The sequence below is a fragment of the Coloeus monedula genome (genome assembly GCF_965178545.1).
Source record: "Coloeus monedula genome assembly, chromosome: 2".
Taxonomy (NCBI): Eukaryota; Metazoa; Chordata; class Aves; order Passeriformes; family Corvidae; genus Coloeus; species Coloeus monedula.
The window spans coordinates 110,962,824-110,984,251 of NC_138782.1; the positions used below are offsets into that span (position 1 = coordinate 110,962,824).

Here is a 21,428-nt window from a genome sequence, read left to right on the forward strand (position 1 = left end):
TCTTCATATTAAAATGTTTGAATGCAGGTACCAGAACGATGCTGATTGCTCAACACATCACACACACAGCTTGGCCCAATTCCATTATTCGCATTTGTTTCATATTTCATTTCTGTACTTCAGTGAATAACTGAGCAATGCTAACATAAATTAGGGGACAAGAAGTTTTCCTTTCATCAAAAATATCTTCAATTCCATCATTTTTGTAGCCATGTGGAATATAAATAAATGGACCCACTGGGGTAGAGGTGGGCTAAGAGCCCAGACTGCATTTCACAAACTATTACAAGGTTTTGTCTAACTCACTTTTCTCTTGCTGAAATTTGCCACATCTTGTACATTATTGACTATTGGCTGTATCCAAAATACAGTATCTCAGTTGCACAGACACCAACCCCAGCTATACTTCTATTTATGTGCAAAACATAGAATATAAACCATCCCATGTTAACAGACATTATTGGTTTCCTTTGTCACTCACTACTTGCTGAAAACAAGGTGTGTTGTTTGCTCTAGCAGAAAATTTCTTTTGATCTTGCCTTCAATTCATCAATCACAAGATGTCATACTAGCAAAAGTTCTTCAGAAAAGCCAATGTAAAATGTCCAGATGCATTCAGGCCTTTTGGAAGCGAAACATCTGACCAAATTATGTTTAACCCTGGGCTCCATTACCAACAGATACAGAAATAAAGATTATGAAACTGAGGGGGGAAAAAAAGCAATGGAGCGACTCCAGTTTAATGGAGTAGTCCTTGCAATGGTTGGATTTTTTGAAAGGCAAGTCTTAGAGTCTCATCACATGATCATTTAGAAAAAGATGAAAAGCCATTTACACTTACAAAGGTGGATAAAATACTTGGCTTAGTCTGCATGGACTGTGAAATGGGCTGTTCTCCAGGTAGGGTTGTAAACTTGAGAACTCACAGATTTGAAAATGCCTAAACAGAAGATTTATGTGCATTCTTAGCTGGCCCCTGGTATATTTGCATTACAGTTTAATCTTTCACTGCATGATCCAAAGGATCCTTGACTCTCTCAATCCACTGACAGGATGACATTCAGCTGATGAGCTGCTATTTGATAGTATTTCTCATTTTAAATTCTGTGTGCGGTCTGAGGATTTATTTACTACATACTTCACAGTTTACAGACAGGATTTATTTTCTTTATGCTCTGCATTCCTCTGGCATGCACCACTACAGGATTCGCATGCTCACATTTATTAATTTAGTTTTGCAACACCTTAGTGGCCATTTTTATCTTCATTTTGCAGGTGGGAAGCACAGAAATTAATGTCAAACTACATTTATTAATTTGAAAGCACGCAGTGTAGAGTGAAATACCTCAAGCTGGTTTTCCAGCGTGTGCAGCATTACACAGTATTGACTATACTCAAAGCACTCCTGGACCACACTTGCAGGTGTTCTGAAACACTGTTTATCTATCTGTATTATACATTTCAAGGTCTTAAATGGGATATTCAGAAACGTGAGAACTGTGACCACATATGAAAAATACTGATGACTTCACCAAGACACCATTCTCTTTAAAGTTTAGGTGCCTTTACCATGAACTTATTTACTCATATTTCAATAGGCATTTTACCCCTTCTGCCACAGGTGAGGTAGGAGTTCTGCATCCTGCTGTCTCCTTCGTTACACAGGTCTTTTGGTTAGTGAAAGAAGAAAAAGGAAAAGGGATGTTTTAATGAAAGATCAGTGCTGAATGCTTACACAAAAAGTGTCTGAATTGAGGTCATTCCTCCCCAACTGTGAAATGTTTGGTAATGCAACATCAACTGGTTTTAGCAGAACTTGTGTGTACAGTCTGCTGGGCTTTGAGGAGGTCAACCAAACCCCAGGTATTTCACACGTAGCACCTACATGTACTGCCAACAGTGTCAACACCTCCAGATTTGCTGCTTCTGGCCAGAGGAACATGGGACACCTTTCTGCTGGTGTCACATTGGAGGCATCCAGCACAGAAATTAATGATTTATTTTGAATCTATGGTGTGTTTTTGTCCATATTTAACATACTTTGGTTCACATACTTTGGTTACCATACTTTGGACCACATGGAGCTCTTCCAACTGAAACTAAAGCAAAGATGCCCTTCAGGATCACACTTAACAAGCTCCAGTCACCAATGGACATTCAGTCCATGGGACCAGACAACTGTTGGCTAAAGTAATAACCCTCTCAGGTGCCTCCACTGGGAACACCAGGTCCTCACCACTTACTATCCATGTCTACAAATTCTCTTCTATTGTGCTGCTTCTGTTCTTAAGGTAAACATAGTCACTGGCACCTGCTGAGAACAGGAGCAGTAAGATTTTTGAAATTCAGGTTCCATTCCAAGCAGAAAAGGGCAGGACATTTACGAACTACTTGTCCAGTTACTTGTCCACTCTTTACAGGTATGACTTCTTTTGTCTTGTCCCTTTCTGGTCTCAAGACTGCTCTACACCCCCTTTCAGCTCTTTTCTCTCTACCTCATCAATTCCAATTTCTACTACTTCTAGTCCCACATTCTTGCTCTGCAAAATCCAAATTTTAGTCTCCTGGGTCCTCCATCTCATTCTGTGTCCCAGTTCCAACCCTAGTTGTTTTTTCTAGAGCCTCTACTCCCAGTGCTGCTCCTCAAGCACCTCTCAGACTATCAGCTGTTCCTAGCATCAGGGTTGAGTTCAGTTCAGCATAAAAACATCTAAGTACAGGTCACTGTATCGTGGTGTTTACACATGTACCAGGCATCCCAATTTCCATCACACATTCAGGAAAGATGGCCTTGCTTGGTTAGCTCCAATCCACCACCTCATATAGCACCAGAAGCCTTCCTCTGGCCAAACAAACAGAGCCTTTGGTTCTTCCTGACTCCTCCCACTCTCTGTTTACTGCTCCCTCACTAGTTCCCCTCTTTACTAGCTCAGCATGTGTCTCCTCTACACTGGAATCAGAAGCTTCCTTCTCCAAGCTAGGAATTGTTACCATGAGAAAACAATGCATTTTCCCCTGAGCTTTATCTGTAGACATTGTAGAACCCTTTGGATTGAAATAAACCCATTCAAGGTAAGACAGGCACTTGTGTCATATATGCAACTAAGGTTTGGGTCTGTTATAACCAACTAAGAACAGTTTTTAAACAGGAGACTTGGGGAGCTTGATTTGATGCTGCAGTTATTTTGTCTGCTTATTTCCTGTGCATGTGCTGGTGAGTGTGCATTCTGTCCAGGTGCCCATGCTTGCACATCCAAAACTTTAACAGAAGTGTTTCTTAACTGCAGAATTGTTTTCAAAATGCTTCCTTACTACTGGATTATGAGAAAGAGCAAGACTGCAATGAAGGTGTAAATTTTTAGTGATCCAGATGCTGGTACAGGGCCTAGGAAAACAGACAGCTACTTGACTGTCATTTGTGACATTGAGGATCTCCTTTTGAATGACAAAATGTCTCTGTTCTTTTCCTGTGTCACACACAGACACAAAATAAATGACTTTAAAATGTCACCCTCTTTCCTAATGTATTTAAACAAAATAATTTTAGATATATTTAAGGCAAAGTTTCCAGAATCCATCTCCTCATCTTCATTTTAACATCAGGAGCTTTGCTGTTGCAGCAGGCAGGCAGGAATAATTAACAAATTATTACCATGTGTAGCCAGAGGCACATGGGATCTCCATTAATGCAGGGAACACTGGCATGCACTGAATGGCTTGCATGGATCTGTAAAGTGCATATTTTCCTGTGGATGGTGGATGGTTGCAAAGACATCCTGAGTCAGCACAACCACTACACCAGCAATGGAAAGCTGCTGCCAATCTAAGCATTCAGAAATGATGAGTCAGGCCCCCCAAATAATTAGACTAGCTAAAAATAAACAGATTTGCTAAACAATAAATAGGAAGTTCTTTCTAATTTTCCTCTGGGCTTAAACTTTCCAATATTTGCATTTTTTTTAACTTTTCTGCCATGAGGGTGAGAGGATTATCTTTTATTCTTTTGCAATATTGAATGGGTGAGACTTCCAGGTATTCCTGACTCAGAAGGGAAATGGCAGCTACCACTGGACATGACAAGGACTTCATGACTCCTGATGCAATATCCTGCTTGCTTGGAGTGACTAAAACATGTCCTCTTTCAGGATCTGATGTTGAGGGCAGAGTGAAGGGGACGTGGGCTGTCTTTGCCAGCCATTTCAATGCTGCATTTGAAATACTTATGCAATTTCTAAATTTCAAATAGCTTTAAAATAACAGCGGTATTCTTAGAAGATGATTTACCATTAAATGGCTCAGAAGTATTTTCAGCCTTAGCTTCTGTAAAATAAAACAGAAGTGCAAATAGGGCTCTGTCAGCCTCATACCCTGTAATATGGTATGTGTACTCTGACACTGCACAATGATGGCAGCTGCTAAGTAAACATCAGAAGAATCTGAGATTTGTATCAACAGGATGTTTACATTTTAAAGAGTTTCTAAGAAAATAATAAAGATTTCCTGCAGTTGACTCCATTGGCACTTGTTACAGCATGTATGACAGTTTACAGAAGTAAAAATTACAGAGAAATTTCTTTTCTGCCTCTTCTGTAACTGACATTAGCCAGCACTGAAAAGCAAATCAAAAAAGTTAAAATAGATTGAGTTTTTTCTATCTCTCTGGAATTTGGTACATGTTATAAAAACTTTAGGATCTTACTCCACGGGCAGGCACCACTCCAGTGATGGCCAAGAGTGAAGGACTGATCTCTGTGGATATAAAGGAGCAGCACACGTGCAATAAACAGTGTCCTTGCTGAAATCCTTGTCTCTGATACACTCACATTTTATCAGTATTACTCCCACATGAATTCACTGGCTGCCACAGCAGCTTCTCTCTGGTTGACACCTCTCGGCAGTAACCAGTGAGTAGTTTCATTTGTTCTTGGATGAAAACTCGTTTAGAAGGCATTATCCCAGAACTAATTTTGAAATTATTGGAATGGAATATGGAATTATGAAAGTGTCTCACCTTACCCTGCCAAAAGAATAGGATAAATGACATGGGAACAGACTGATTTGGGACATACTTCTTTTTTATTTGCTTCAGTTGTACTTTAGCTTCTGGGAATTCAAAGAGCTGGCATGGCCCTAGGAAGCCCTAAATGCTATGGGATATGGTTCTCTGAGATACCATCTCTCTCCCTCATGATCCTGCCATGGCTGAGATCAGCCAGTTTGATGGTAAGGTCCTGGGAACTTGTTCTCAGCTTGTTTTACCAGAACTGGGTTTTCCCAACTGCGCAAGGGCAGTGTGAAGCCAAAGGTTTCCAGCTGGAGTGTTTTGAGAAGAGGCAGTTGACAATCTGGGGTACACGATGCTCTTTTGAAATACTGATCTGTAGGACTTGTAGCTATGCTGTAATGGGTAGTTCAAGAGCTTGTGGAGTTTATTTAACACAAAGATGGTGGCCACTTCTGTTAAACCAGTATGAATAAAAAACAAAACCAGCTTCCCTGGCTGGAAAGGAGGTGGAGAAACATTTTACTATCAAAGAAACTGGGATGCAAACCCTTAGACAGGGCCTGATGTAGTGGCTAACTTGGCGTATGATTCCAGGTATGTTACTGCTCTCCCCAGTGTCCAGTAAGTGATCTACACAGTTTTCATGCCTTTATTGGTGCTGAAACTTGGTAAATCGACAAAGGGAAAAGGGCTTCTCTTTAACTCTGCTGCAGTGTGTTAGCAGTGCCACCGACTGCTCCGCACAAAGACCCATGAGATCAAGAGAGGCCACTTTCATTTCCACTTTCTCACAGATAATGATGGGTCAAACTCAATGCAAAGTAAAACTGTGCTTTTAAAAAGGATGCACAGGATTTATCAACAAATCAGAGTGATTAACTTATTTAGATTATCTATGTTACTTTTAAAGACTTAAAAGCATTTCAAGGGTATATATTTAGATGTGTCAGGAACATGAGTATTTCAGAAGTCAAGTCTGTATAAATACCAAAATAAAAACAAACAGACCTGAAACCACTATTTAAGCAATAGAACTGCTGGGACAGATTCTTCCAACCATATTTACTGCAAATAGTTTTTCCCTCTGAGTATCAGCCTGACACTATCTACATTCAGTGGGATGTTATCTAAGGTAAATCAATCAAATTGCTCTTGCAACAGCAGGATCAGCATCTGGCTGTAAATGGCAATGTTCCCCAGTGGTGTGCACAGTAGGAGGTAAGAAATAAAGGGGTAGTAAGGGGTCAGTGGTAACTTTTAAATATTCTTCAGAAGGCTGGGGAAATATCGCTGTCTTTGCTCATTGTGTGCAGCACACACCTTATACCCACCCCAAACATTTTGGAAATTCTTGTCATCAAGAATACCACACTAGAATACCACACAGCACAAATGATGGTAACAGGCACTCAGTTACAGAGTAAGGATATTGTGCTAACTGACTTTTTAAAATGCTCACTGGGATCCTTTTCCACCGAGGAGAGAAGCTGCTGATCCCTGATTAGGCATTCTGGGCACTTCAAAGAGAAGGTTGTTCTTGTGGTTAAATGACACAGGCACCAAAATCCCCAAGCACATGTGCAACTTCCCTGGCTTCAACTCTGCACCTCCAGGGAACGTAGGCCAAAAAGGATGTGAGACCAGCCAAAAAAAGAGGTGTTCTTGGCTCAAGAGAACACTTTGCACCTATTCAGAAAGAGTGCTTGGAAGGTTTTTCACAAATGTAGGCAAGCACCTAACTCAGGCTGTGGGCAGGCAAAATATTTGTAGAATTCTTTTAAGCACGTATCTTCAGATCATGCTCCTCTCACTGGGAATAATTACAAACCCCCATGGATGTCTACAGAGACTCAAACAAAAACACTGGGCAACATGAAAACAGCTGCTTCAGGGGTCAAAATAGTTCTTGGTTGCTTAGTTTTAAAAAATTTCTGTAGCAAGGATAATTTTGGAAAAGAAAAACCTAGCACTTCTCTGTGGAAAGGAAATACTTCATTCTTCAGCTTGTATTCTACATCTCTGCACGCCAGTATTTAATTGTTACTCTTGGAGAACACATTATGGTATCATTGGTGTGATACAAACTCACACTGCTTTAAATTCTAAATGCAAGAAGTAGTAAACATTCACTTCATTAATTTAATTTTTTCAAAACTGAATTTCTTCCCCACCTACACATCTACAAAATGAGTGGTTATAAGCCACCTACAACACAGACTTCCACAGTTTGATTGAAAATAGGTTAATACATCCGTAAACTTCCAGTTTATACCTTTCTTCTCAGACAACAGGTTCGTTTTTTCATCTTTGTATCTCTTCTTCAGATGTTTCCTGTCTTTTTCCTTATGTGATCAGTGCAACTGCTACACCAGACCACTGGCAAAAAACTCAAGGAGCATATCAACATTTTTGGGTTTAACACGCTAACCAGAAGAATCCTGATTTGCAGTTGGAGGAGATGGTTTATGATCTTAAAAAATTATGAACCACTACAGAAAATTCACTGATTCAAGAATTCCTGAAGCCTATGGAAGCTCTTCAATGGATTTAAAAGGGCTTTGGAGCAGATCCTACATTTCAAAATAGGACTACTGTGTATTACACATGGAGTAATGAACCAGATGTATTTCTCAATAAATATAAAATCTGAGGGGTGATTATTTAAAAAGAGAATTTCCTCTGTAAGCCCCCTAGTTCTACCCTTTTGTACAATTATCTCCTTGATTTATATAAGGTTATACTTATTTTAACAGGTTTATAAGCTTACTTGACAGAAAAAGAGTCAATAAGGCTAAATCTTAAAAGAGAACAGTGAATGGGTCATGACACAAACTTAAGAAGTTAAGTGCTGTAGAGAATCTCTCTAAGGAAGTAACGCTGTCCATTCCAGGCATGCTAGTGAATGCCCAACACATCCATTTTCCTGTGCCTTTTAAATTTCTTCTTATTCTATTTGTAAAAGCTCCATGATGCTCAGTGCTGATCCATCTTTTAAGAACATGGAATTACACTCACTTCCTTTTGTGCAGGAATTACAATAAACTTCCTCTAGTTCAGTAGTTCATCTCTGCCTCCAGCTTCTGTTAGGAAAGGGAGTTGGTGTTATGAAAGAATGTAGGCAGCTCAGCTGCCTTAGACATGATCAGCTAATAATTAACCTCCAGAGCTGAGGAAATCTTTTATCAGTATCCCTTACCTTATTTGTTTGGTGTTTCTGGTTTATCACAACCCCCCATGTCATTGCCATAAGAAGCTCAAATTCCTGTACATTCATGTACTGCTTGATCTGGACAAATAGTTTTACACAATATTTCAAAAGCTCTATCATATATTACTTATATTACTTTGTTAGAAGACAGGTCTCCATCCTCCTCATAAAGTTCCACTGCTATTTAATGTGCACAACTTCTGACTTTAAAAGAGTTTAAGTGAAAAACCTCACTTAATTATCCAAACAATATTCCAGATCCCATTCTTTCAACATAAATCCAAGCAACTAACTTTGTTAGACTAAGAATCTGAAGTCTGGTGATAAAATTTCTCCTGGTCCCTAGCTAGTATTAATTATAGTTAAACCCGGACATGGAAAGACTGGAATAATTTTGTGTCTCTTCATTCAGATCACAGAATGCAAATAACATCCAGAAATAACTTTTCTATTCCACAGCAGCTGGCAAAGTCAGGTGTTAAGATTGGCTTTTACCATATGATCACAGCGACTACTAAACAGTATAAATTTTTTGAAGCAACAGCTTGCCAGCTCTATAGCAACTTGGACTATAGTTCCTGTTTTTATAAACTTCCAACCTTTATAAATTAAGCCCATTTTTATTGTCAATACTCTTCAAATTTAACATGATGCCAAACTGAAAATTTTTCCCTTAATTCTTACATTCCCAGAAATTACTAGAAGATGAAAAAAGAGAAGCATTTAGCTTCATTTTTAGACCAGTTTTTTCTTCAGTTTGCCAATTCTTGTAGGCTTGCTTTAACTTTTTGTTTTCTTGAGTATGTTTGCCACACATGCATGAGGACATAGAAGAATCAATAAAACAAAGTTAACACAGGTTTAAAACAGCTCCTGCCTGCCAAGGCTATGCTTAGATTGACAGAGTCAACAAAAGCACAGATGGAGCAGACTAGTACACCTGCAAACTCTTACTGTTGGCTATGGGCCTTCATTCAGTACAAGAAATCAGATTTTTTGTAATGTGAAGCATCTGACAGACCACCTGAAGTGACCGGAGCTGCAGCTGATTGTCACCACCCCTGTCCCATCCAACAAAGCCCTTATGCGTAACTTCAGGCAGGTGTGCTTGTGATTAACATTTCCACAAGCACCTGGACTCCTGCTCCTGCACTCTTCAGTTTGTACCCTGGCCAACACAGGGACCTGCAGTCCCACCCTTCAGGGCACTGACAGCCCTCCCCAGCCTTACCTAGCCCCCAGCCCATGCTCCCTGCACAGGGCTCCAGGGTCTCCAGCTCCCTCCTTCGCCTTTGGTCTCAGCCTCCCAAGCTACACTGTAGAGTGACTCCAGCCCTGTGTCCCAGACTGACATCAGACCTACACTGTACACAGCTTGTCACCTGGATGGCTCCCACCTTGCAGCTTCCCTTCCACCATGTCTCTGGCAATCCCTCCTGGGTAGACTTTGGACCCACATTGTAGCCTTGTCGCCACTCCTGCCTCTGTCCCCTTTTGCTCCTGACTGGATTCTCTGGAGGGATGCTGGACCTGGTTCATTGTTTTGCCTTGTCTGGACAGTCAACAGACCCTGTTCTGTGCTCTGCTCAGGTGCTGTGGGACTGCATCCTGCTTGGAGAGGGCACTGCCTGCGTGGGGTCAGCCTTGGCTCATGTCCAGGGCCCTCCACCTCCCTGACACTCGGAGGGGTGATTCAGTCAATAAAATCAACCATTTTCCTTGTATTCACTGGGGTTTGGATCGACCCATGGAAAGTTTCATTTAAGACAATGGGAGTATTTGCAGTCTGCAAGATGAGCCCTTCACTCTCACTGAGATTCCCCACAAAGTGCAGGAGACCTTCGAGTGCTGTGTAACAAAAATGAGAAAGCCCAGGCATGCCAGTCGCAGGGATCCCTGTTCATGTGTGCTACTTCAACTCCTTTAAAATATGAACATACCTTTCAAAGTGCAGAGAAGGCAAATGGGCTAAATAAAAAATAAATCTATTTTCAGACACAAAAAGAAAGACTGTTTTATGAAATGAACCTTGTACCATTTCTATTTAAAAGGCACAGAGTAATTTTGCAGAGATCTGGGACCTCTGTCCTAGAAAACTCCATTCTCTGAGGAAAATCTCTTCCAGTGCAAAGTGCTGGAATCATTCTTCCAGCAAAAAGACAGGGATGCTACAAAAAAATTAAGGGAAGGAAGGGGACACAGTAGAATAATATGTTATACTGATTATCTACTCACACAGAGGCTATCTCAGTGGAAGTTTATTAAATGTGACAGTTTTCTGGCTCATAAGCCATCTGAATTGTCTGACCATGGTCACACTATTAAATTATCTCAGCCTCCAAAACATGGTGACCACAGGGTGACCACATCAGAACTCCAATTAGAACAGTTCCTGGCCTGTGCCAACCCCTGAACCGTGACTGGGAAAATGCAATTAGTTCAGATAAGAACTTCACAGAATCTCTTTCAACAATAAATCCAAGAAAGCTCAGTGTGAGAAAGGTCCCTGAAATGAATTAATTCACCTGTAGAGCAGCAGCTCCAGCCTCAGGAATTTCTCTTACACTACTGTCCAATGTCTAAAACAGTGGAGCCATAATGTTGCTGACTCCTCTCCATCACATTTTGAAGCCACGGAAAGACTGAGCCTGCAGAATCCCATGATAATAACTGACACACCCCAGAACAGAGGATACACGTTCTTCTTGACCTGTCCAACAGCAAAGTCAGAGGATTTGGCCCATCAGCCCCACATTTCCAGCCTGGCCACCTGTCTGTGTGATCGGAACCCAGGTAACTACAGGCCCCACTGGGAACCACACCTCATGCTCAGCCAGAACACAGACTGCTCCTCCAGCAAGGAAAACAAACCAGATGGGTTGGTACATCTGATAGCAGTGAATGCTACATCTAAAAAGGTGTGGATCAACACATTTTAAGGATCAGTGACCCCTTTAGTGGCTTGTCCAAAGTTAATGGAATGACATTCAAAAAAAAAGTACAATCGAGCCTGCTGAAATTCTGGTTTTGTGCAAATATAATGGGTATAACATCTCCTCATGCATGTGGTCTTCCTTTGAAAACTGAGGATTAAATAGTTACCTTCTTTAAATTTTGCTTTATGGTTGTACTGTCTCTCTCCACCACCTTCATCATTTCTTGGCTTGCCATGTACAAGATGTTGGCTGCAGAAAGAGAAACAGGCAATAATGTAAATACACAGCAAAACTTTTAGAAAAAATAATACAGACACAACTCTGCAAAAAAGCAGGGCAACTAGAGCAGTCATCATCTCAACAATCCCAGGGAAAAGAGTGCCAGTGACAGAAAGAGCAATTTTATCTCACCTAACCAAATGGTTAAATGGCATACAGACTGCATTAAGTCACCTCCTATTAATCAAATCCATAATGAATGGAAAGGATCTTTGGATCATAACTCTATCCATTTATCCTACAGACTTCTAGATCAACTCATGGTGATGACTGTCTCTCCCCTGACCAGAGAAAGAACTCCAATGACCGGCTTTCACTACAGACTTTTAGAAAGGTAAAGGTTAAGTATGATATATCACCCACAAAGGGTTTTCAAGACTGGGCTTTAAATACAAAACATACATTACAAGGTGTTATTAATTAGTAGATGATTAAATTATCGACATCTCAATATGCAAGTCATTAAAGTATTCAACACAACAAATAGTAAAAACAATGGCAAGTACAAATACGTGGCTGTCCTGCATAAAACAGATGGTACTTGCCCAGTCAGGACTGGACTGGACACCAAATGTCTAAGCCTTACCTTTCTGGAATGTAAAGTATTAAAAATGGCTCAGTGCAATTTATTTTGAGTTGATCTGCAAGATACTGTCTCAGAGACATAAATGATTGAGTCTAATGTTTGGACACCTAATAAATTTTATGAACTCTTGAGTTCATAATATACATATCCCATGTATGTTAGACAGCAGTGGAAATGACACACTTCTGAAAAGCGAGCTGGTCTGTCTGGGTACCTAAATATTCACCAATTTAAACACTGACACAGAAGGATTACACTGTGTCTATGTAGCCTGACTTTTGTTACAACAGAACCTACAGAAGCTCAATGTACAGTCCAAAACCTGGCTTTGAACTAGCACTGTAGATTGTGAGTTCCACTGCTCCAACAAACCTCATGTATTCAACTGCAGAATCAGGAGTTGCTCCATGCATTATGTTTCCAGAATATGAGAGGACCTTCAAAGGGTGTTTTAATAAGGGCTATCCATTCCTGTCATCCGTGCTGTACTGAAGAAATGTGAAACTAGCCAAAGAATTAGCACTTCTTTTATCTCTCTTTTGGACCAGTCAGCTTACTGGGCTCGTAAGATGGCCAAGCCTCTCCTGACCTCTGATCACAGAGACATTCATAACCTATAAGTGGTAATAAAGGACAATATGTTACTTTCTCATCAGTTTACAAAACCAATGTAGCTAAATTATCTAAAAGCATTTCAATTTCTAGGTCTTAGAATGACTGAAAGTATTTTAAGATACTAAATCCTCTCCTGAAAAACAGGAGAAAAAGGAAAGATTCTGACAATTTTTATAATCTGGACCAATGAAGCTTAGTGCACAAGTAGTTAATGACAGTGTTGGATCTGATACTGCTTTGAGACAGGAGTAAACCATTCTCACACTGTGATACGGGGGAGGAAACGGCAATCACATAGGTCTTTGGTGGTGACCAAAACATGGAACTGGCTGAATTCCAGCAGTGCTCTAAGGAAACAGAATGCCACGAGAGAGATGAGTGATGGCACTGGAGATCAAATGTTAAAAGACAAAGCCAATGCTCTGAAATGAAAAAAAATGAATCCTAGAAAGTAGTATCTACTTCTGAGCCAGCCAAAATGATGCAATTCTGTTGTACGCCTGCAGAGCTCTGCCTTCTTCACCTAGACAAGATGAAAAGGTTGTCATAGACAATCCAGCAAATTTGCTGGTCCCATCCTACTCTGCTGGGCAAAGGGGTCTCTGTGCAGTTTCATGTCTAGTAACCCAGTCATTTAATCCTGTGGTGCTGCTGGCAAAAGTCTGTGTATCTACAGCATTGTTGAGTTCATATTCTGACATTGGTCATTGTCTTCTCAATTCAGCTCCAGATGAATTACACACCTTGTTTTTAGAAGAACACGCATCTTTGAATGCATCTTCAAAAATCATCTAGGAAAAACTTAAATAAGAGACAGGAAAGACAACTGGAACAAGTCCAGAGGAGAGTCACTAAACTGATCACAGGGCTGGAGCACCTCTCCTGTGAAGACAGAATGAGAGTTGAGGCTGTTTAGCCTGGATGAGAGAAGGATTTGGGGAGACTTTATAGCACTTTCCAGTATCCAAAGGGGCAGCAAGAGAGATGGAGAGGGAATTCTCACAAGGGCATGGAGTGACAGGACAAGGGGGAATGGCCTTAAGCTCAAAGAGGGCAGGTTTAGATTAGATATTAGGAAGAAGTTCTTTACTGTGTGGGTGGTGAGGCTCTGGCATGGGTTGCCCAGAGAAGCTGTGGATGCACCACCCCTGGAAGTGTTCAAGGCCAGGTTGGATGGGGCTTTGTGCAACCTGGTTTAGTGAAAGGTGACCCTGACCATGGCAGGGGAGTTAGAACTGGATGATCTTTAAGGTCCTTCCCAACCCAAACCATTCTATGAGTCTATAATGAGGAATTCCTTAAGGTAGGTAATTCATTTCATATTGAGTCCTGTTTCTAATGTGGTAACTATAACTTTAGTGCTCAGGACTCCTACCTGTAACTGAAGGTATCTGTGTGTCAAAAGCCCTGCTCTGTGTCAGAAGGCAGGATGTGGAGTGCAGCCCTTGCTACTTTAAGCGCTGGTCCTTCAGGTAACCAAGGTGGCTCACTATGGATTTACAAGACTTCACAAAGCACTAAGTGCAAGAACATGGATTTGGAAGGATATCTGTGGCAACAGGGCTTGTACCAAACGCACTACATGACGATTTTGGCATGTCAACACTTTCCAGCCCAGAATGAGGTCCTTGTTATCAGGCCACAACAGATAGCATACCTGCAGTCAGAGCTTCTGCATTACCTTGCAGTACCTGCAGTGGATGGAGGGCAGGGATGACAACACCAGTGACCACCAGTGCAGAACCCAACAGATTCAACACCACTGGGACTCTGCAGGCAGCTCTCCATCCCCAGTTCAGGCATACAGTAGGAACAGTAAGTACTGCCCTGCTCCCCTTCTCTCATATTCCTGGTTCCTCTGTCCTATCTCCTGTTCTCCATGCAGTCTGCTCGTAGTTCTGCGTGCCTTGTGTGTTTTTTTCAGTAAATAACAAGAACTGAAGTGGCATTCACACACTTAGTAAACTGAGATTAGTCATAGAGATCCTAAAAGTAAAACCATAAGACAGCAAAGGCAGTAAGAGCAGTACTTCAAAAGGAAATGTCTCTGAAGGTTTGGGTAATGTGCAAGAAAGGGAACCAGGAAGGCAGGATTAAGCTAAACCGGATGAACAGCAAGGTTCAAGAGTCTATTTCAACCAAACAGGAATCCTTCAAATTTTGGAAACATGATCCTAGGGAAACCAATAAACAGGAACTTAAACTTCAGCAGGCGTTAAGTAAGAGGAAATTGCAAAGAGCAAAAGTAGGTTTCCAAGAACAAACATTAAAGGATTTAAAAATAAACAATAAAATATTCCTTAGGTATACCAGAAACAAGAGGCCTACAACAGAATTTGTACAGGCTAAGGGAGCAGCTAAAGAAGATAATAACACTGCTTGGAAGATAAATGACTTTCCTTGATGACATTCAACTTTCTTGTTCAATACATTCAGGAGGTTTCTGCTCTATATATTCTTTTTCTGGCATTAACAACTTCTCTTTGAGTAGTGAGATATCAAGAAGTAGCAACAGTGGAGAATACAGAATATATCAGGGCTAGAAGGCAAATTTAAGAGTTTGAAAGAACTCTAAATAGAGAACTGCTAAGTTAGTAACAATCTTGCTACACAAGAATCACCCTGTCCTATGGCTCTGGGAGTAGAAAATACTATCCAATTGCTACTAGTTTTACAAAGGAAAATAGCATTTTACTGATCTGTAAATTCTTCAGTATGCATAACCAGATGACAAAAATTACAGGTCGTTTAAAAACTCCCTCACACATCACACAACAAATTTTGGCTGGAATTAAACATCTGTAAATGAAAGATTGTAATATGATAAGGAGCTTGGAAGCAAATAAAAAAAACAGGCTTAAATAATCTGGTCTTCACAACAACAAAGAAGGTCTAGATCCATCACAATTTTAAAAATAATAAATTTATAATAAGAAAATTTAAATAAACAATAGTAAAAGAATACAATTTGAAATTTTGTTTTAAAATCTCTACATAATCATTGAACACACCTGGCAAATTGATCATTTCTGGGATGGATTAAATCACTTCTCAAGATGACTCTATTTTCAGTGATAACACCTTTAGACCTTAACCTGAATTGAGGTGGAATGAATCCTGGCCTAAGATTCTAGTCCACCTCGATATCAAAACAATGGGTACCTTATTTCTTAATGATCTGGTAAATGGATAAGTACTTTATTCACAGCACTTGCACAGGACATGATGTTAGTCCGTTTGTGAGGAACAGGCAGTGAGAATGTGAGAAATCCAATGAGAAGAGAGAAAAAGAATCAATGCACTAATGAAGTTCAAATTAAAGAAATCAAGATACATGCAGAAAAAAAAGCAGAGTATTTTTTTCCATTACAGGCTTATAAATCAATGCAAAGAATGGAATCAGAATGATTCCACCCAAGATGACTGGTGTTCACTATCCACATTAACTCAGAAGTCCAATCAGACCATGTACTAAGTTTCATAAATAGGAGGAGGAGGATGATAGAGAATTCTGCAGTACAGCTCGAGAAATCACACTGTGTGACCACACCTGAAGGACTGTGTATGCTGACAGCCACATCCCTTGAGGGACACTGCAAAACTGAGAATGGTGGGGAAAACAATCAAAGAAGCACAATTAAAGATCTGTTGCCATCATGTTCGTGATACTTCATGACACACTGGTTTTCCCTCTCTTACAGCACAATATATTTAAATACAAAACAATAAAAGGAAGTACTTTTTAATGTCATATGCAATTAATTATGAACCTTGCTGCCCCAGGAAACTGACCCACACACATATTTGACGCATTCACTTCAAGTGTGTTGCCCTGAGCTCGTCTAACAGCAAACACAGTTAATACAATCAATCTTAGGGCAAATCTCTACAAAGGACAGATAACTTATACGTACATCAACCTCTTCTTTTAGGTACCATTGCCTATGTCTGCTACTATTCTTTCTTGGGTTCCTGTGGATAAGTCCAGTGGCTCACCTCTCTTGAATTTTACTAATGCAGGCTTTCAGCTCATGCCAGTGTCTCTCCCTCTTCAAACAGCACAGATCTGCACCTCTTTCAGCCCACCTCTCAGTATGTATGAGAATCATGCCTCACTTTACAACACATTAACCCACATGAACTTGTGACCCACAATATTCCCATGATTTTTTTCTTGTGGAACTGTTGCTTAACCAGTGATTTACCATCCTTGTAAGAAATTTATGTACCGAACAACTTGGCTCTTTAAGGAATGACAGCATTCTCCTCTCCTTGCCCCCCAGCACTTCTCTTAGCTTGCGAAGGTCACTGATCCTGTCCCTCTCCAGCACATCTGCAGCATATTCTAGCAAGGTGCTATCTGTAACCTCAGCAAACACACACACTGTATTCCGCCACTCGCATCCTAACACAGCTACTGAATACTAAAGGAATGAAGATAAGACTGTTACAAAACCCTACTACACACATCTTTCCAGTTTCAAAAATCTTCCTGAACCCCATTTTCCAAACAGTCATACGTCTTTCTAGTAGGTGTTTCAGGTATGTCATATTTCCCAAACTTTGTTAAAAGAACATAATGGGAGGCACTGTAAAATTTTTTATTAAGGTCAAAATATCCTAAATCCACTACTTCCCTCTAATCCACATTACTGTAAGATGTTTAATGTCAGTGGAAAGCTATATTTAAAGATATACCATTATAAAGCAGGAACAGTAACATTCTCTCTTGCTGCTGTGGAATGTCAGTCTGGGCTTCTTCAGAAAAGCTATTTTTCTCAAAAGCTAAGTCACAAGTTCAGGGAGAAATCTCTCTGCTATTTCCTAATGCTATACTCTGCTAACCTTGGCATTTTTTAAATATTTAGTTCTTTCCTTTTCAAAAAAACTTGTTCTGCTTCCTTATTTCATGAATACCAAGCTGCTTTTTCTAAGCAAATAACTCAGAACTTACTTCTTTTGTGTGCAATTAGAAAGCCATCGCAAAAGGCTCACAAGGACTGTTACTTTGAGTTTTTCAGCAGCTCTGAAAATCAGGTTGTGAACTGGGTACAACCAGAAGCTGACACAAAATGAATGGCCTCTGAAATCTTTCACTAGGCTTTGAAGAGGAAGGTTGTCCTGTGAGATCACCTTCCCAGTGTTTTCTACGTGGTGTTACAGTCTCTGGAAAGATTTCCAACCTGTGCCAATGCTTGCTTTAGCAGGAAATCTCTCGAGATTCCTAGAATCATTACCAAGAGTCCTGGAAAAAATATTTATTTGGTTTGTCATGATTTCAAGTAGAATATAAAATGCGATGTAGAGCCCATATGACGAACTCCCTGTGTGATGAAGCTGATTCACACAAACCTGCAGAACCAATCACTGCACAAAATAAAGCACATCTAGAAACCTGCAGGACTGTGGCTCAAAATGCAAACACAGGGAATGCACATAATGGGCTGTGTGGAAGCTCTGCTGGAGTTGTGACCTCAGTGTCCGTGCTGGATTAGGGTGAGTGTGTAGCTTCAATCTGTTCGACATTCACCACTATTCTCCCACATTCACTGAAGAAAGAAATATCCAGGGTTCAGTAAAGGTAAAAGAAAACTGAAATTAGTGTTCTGAAAAATCATTATATGTGAAAGATAAGACTGTGGGACGAAAGGTCAGGAGGCCTGGAATTTTTCTGAACTATCACTGAAATCCTCTGAGACCCTGTACAAATTACAAAATCTCTATGTCTCAGTTTTCTCATTTTAAAAACATGCTTCAGGCTACTATGACAATGAAGAATGTTTTGTAGACTGTCTTAAAAATACTTGTGAGTGAAAAACATTGTGTAAAAATGTCTATTAATTAGTCCTTGAAAATATATTTATCAATAATGAAATTTAGAGCCAAATTCATCATGTTCCTTTAGAATTGCCCACCACTACCTTGAACGTTGCATTTTACAGTGATCAAGTAACAAAATCTTCACAGCTATCCAAACCTCAAAAACAGAGCCAAAGGTTAGCCTGTAAGCACCCAAAGTCAAGACGTGCCTCTGTGAGAAAACTGCTTGTTGAACTTAAAATCCTTCTCTGAACTGGCTTAGTGAAGCCAACACAAAAGGCTTGGAGGATCTCATATTGTACCCACGTTTCTGCGTATGATGTCTGGCCTCTTGGCTTTTAGCAGGAATGCTTGAAGTGACAGTGTTAAATATTTGAAGGATGAGAACTGTCCTGTAGTCTGAAACTGGCATGTCTTCCATCAGTCCCTAACTGATACTTAGTTCAACTGAAATAAGCTGATCCTGCCATAAAATTAAGGTCCAAGCAGTGGCTGCCTGAGCTTTATGAAAAGTTGATCACTTGTAGAGCTTCCTCCCAAAAGCAAGCCAGTTCTACCCTGCTGAAGGAGGGACTTCACCACTGATAAACCATGAGAACATTCAGTGTCTGAAGAACCCCACCACAGCACAGCTATGATGGGATGTGTAAATGAGATGAACACCACTTACATTGGTTCTTTTGGTAACTTGGATATTCAGACCCTGAAATGAGGAGGGAGCTCTCACGGACGTGGCTGTGTGTGCTCCACAACTCCAGTCACAGACACACACAGTGGCTTGAAAGCTCTTTACTGGGCAAGGATGGCTTGCAGTATCAATGCTGGAGTTAAATCCTAAATCCTGTCTCGCAGGGATGTGACTTATGAAGCCATCGCTCTACCCAGTGAGGATACACGAACTGCAGTTCTCTCCTGAAAAGACTTTGGAAGAAAGGAACAAAACCTATTTTTTCCTCATCCTTTGCCTGCAAGGCAAAAGCCCAGTATCCCTGCACTTTCAATTCCTATCTAGGAAACAGGCTCCTAAAGATTTGGCTTTGAACCAGTCAAGGATTTCTAGCAAAAGAACATGTAGAAAATCTTTAGCTTTTCCTGTAAACATTTTTTTGCTTATTCAATTTGCTTATTTGGTTTAATAGTCTAACGCAAATTTGAGTGGGCTTTGTTCTTAATTTTCATGGTATAATCCCATTCCTTCAAATCTGTACTTTTGCATATACTGGACTGATGCATGATGAGTCAGCCTCAGTCAGTGGGATACTACAAAGCACAGAAAGTGAAGTTTATAACATGAATTTTTCCAGTACCATAGCCTTTGTAAATATTCCTTCACGTGAGTCTGTTTCTCACAAAACAAACAAAAAAATGTGGTTGTAGACCTACAGAAACTGACCAAGGTACCTGGTGACAGCTGTAGAACCCCAGAGTGTTTTTATCATGTTCTATTTCATCTCAAGTTACCAATACCCCTTGTAATTCATACCCAGGTCATTTTTAATAACAAAAAAAAACTAGTGTTAATTAACTATCATAAACAATTATGTCTTAGAGCTTAAAAGTGAAATTAAAGTTTAAACAGACAAATACCATGTTTATTGTGTTTATAACACATAAATATCTTCTTAAAATGCTGTAACTTTTTATATGCAGATCTTTTATAATCTTTTATACAGATTACCTTGAAAATGGAAGCCCCTCATTTATTCCCAGGTCAGGCTTATGAAATTTACTGCCAACTTAGCTTCTCCCCATGATCCTGCCAATGACCTTTTTCCTGCCCTGGTAGGATCATTCCCCCTCCATGGATTAAAGGTGATTAAGGATCAGTGTCAGTTCAGTCTCATACATTTGCTAAGCAGAGACGACAAACTGTGCCAAAATGTGTCTGATTTATTTGTGGGGGTTTTGTGATAGAGGAACCCTGATTGGGCTCAAATCAAGGATCCAGAAAAGAAAAGAGTGCTTTATATCACTGGTAGCTCTTTAACCCAAAGTGTCACAGCAAGGACTTAATATCCTTCAGCTAAATTATTAGTTTTCACGAACAATAATGGCTGAAATCAATCAAGCTTTTCAGCGCTTCGGGTTATTTAATCACCCATTCAAGCAGCCAGTTGTTAGATGAATACCTGTATCTATTGAGCTGAACTTCAAACACATTGATACAGCCACAGTGCAGCCAAGCAAACAATGTGTGAAATAGAAAATTTCCCGATTTTTAAGAAATGCATGTCTAGCATTATAATTATTATTTTATGAAGATTTTAGAACTGTATTCTAAACCAACTTCTTGTCCATTGACTCTATGGGTATCAACAGATCTATGCTAGAACTTGGGAAGTTGTGCAAATTTCAGGGAAGAAACACATTTCTAACTCAGGACAGATAAACTTTATACTTGGTTCTTGAAGCAATACAGAGATTTCCTGTACTTGGATTGAAATATGTATTTTTCCTCAAGTCTTTAAACTTCTTGCTTGATTATTGAATATCCAAAGAAGATTTGTCTGCTTATTTGCAAGGAAAGATTAGACTAGGGCTAAATTAATCACAAACTCACACGAAAAACTGTCAGGTCACACTATGTTGTCTGTGGAAATTCAAGACGATTTGGAACTATGTCTTTATGGAGAGAAGTCTTGAAAAAAATGACTTACACATGGCACACATACTCATAAAACATAAAAGGTTATGTATTTCTGTCTTAACCCTGATAAACTTTCAGAGATATGCGTGCCCTTGATTAACTTAAAAACAGCTCTGTGCTGTAGTGCCATGACTAGAGCTCATTCTGTGTGGTTTGCTCTGTAGTCTGTATCTTAACTACATAAAAATGATACTGTGTTCTTTGCTGGGCTAAGGAAATGAATTTACTGTGATGGAAAGAATAGACAGAAAGATGCCATACTAATGAAACAAGGGACAATAACAAAGGAAAACAAATCCTTTTCAACTTCATTGGCTAGTGATTTTCAGGAA

General features: G+C 40.0%; 1 protein-coding gene across 1 annotated transcript in view; it reads right to left on the minus strand.

Moving 5' to 3' along the window:
* The window catches only part of LDAH (lipid droplet associated hydrolase), a 112,691-nt gene that overhangs the window by 4,243 nt on the left and 87,020 nt on the right, over nucleotides 1-21,428 (minus strand). Inside the window, exon 6 of the mRNA XM_082277258.1 lies at nucleotides 11,316-11,398. Within this exon, the coding sequence (XP_082133384.1) occupies nucleotides 11,316-11,398 (83 nt within the window). The remainder of the gene's footprint in view (nucleotides 1-11,315; nucleotides 11,399-21,428) is intronic.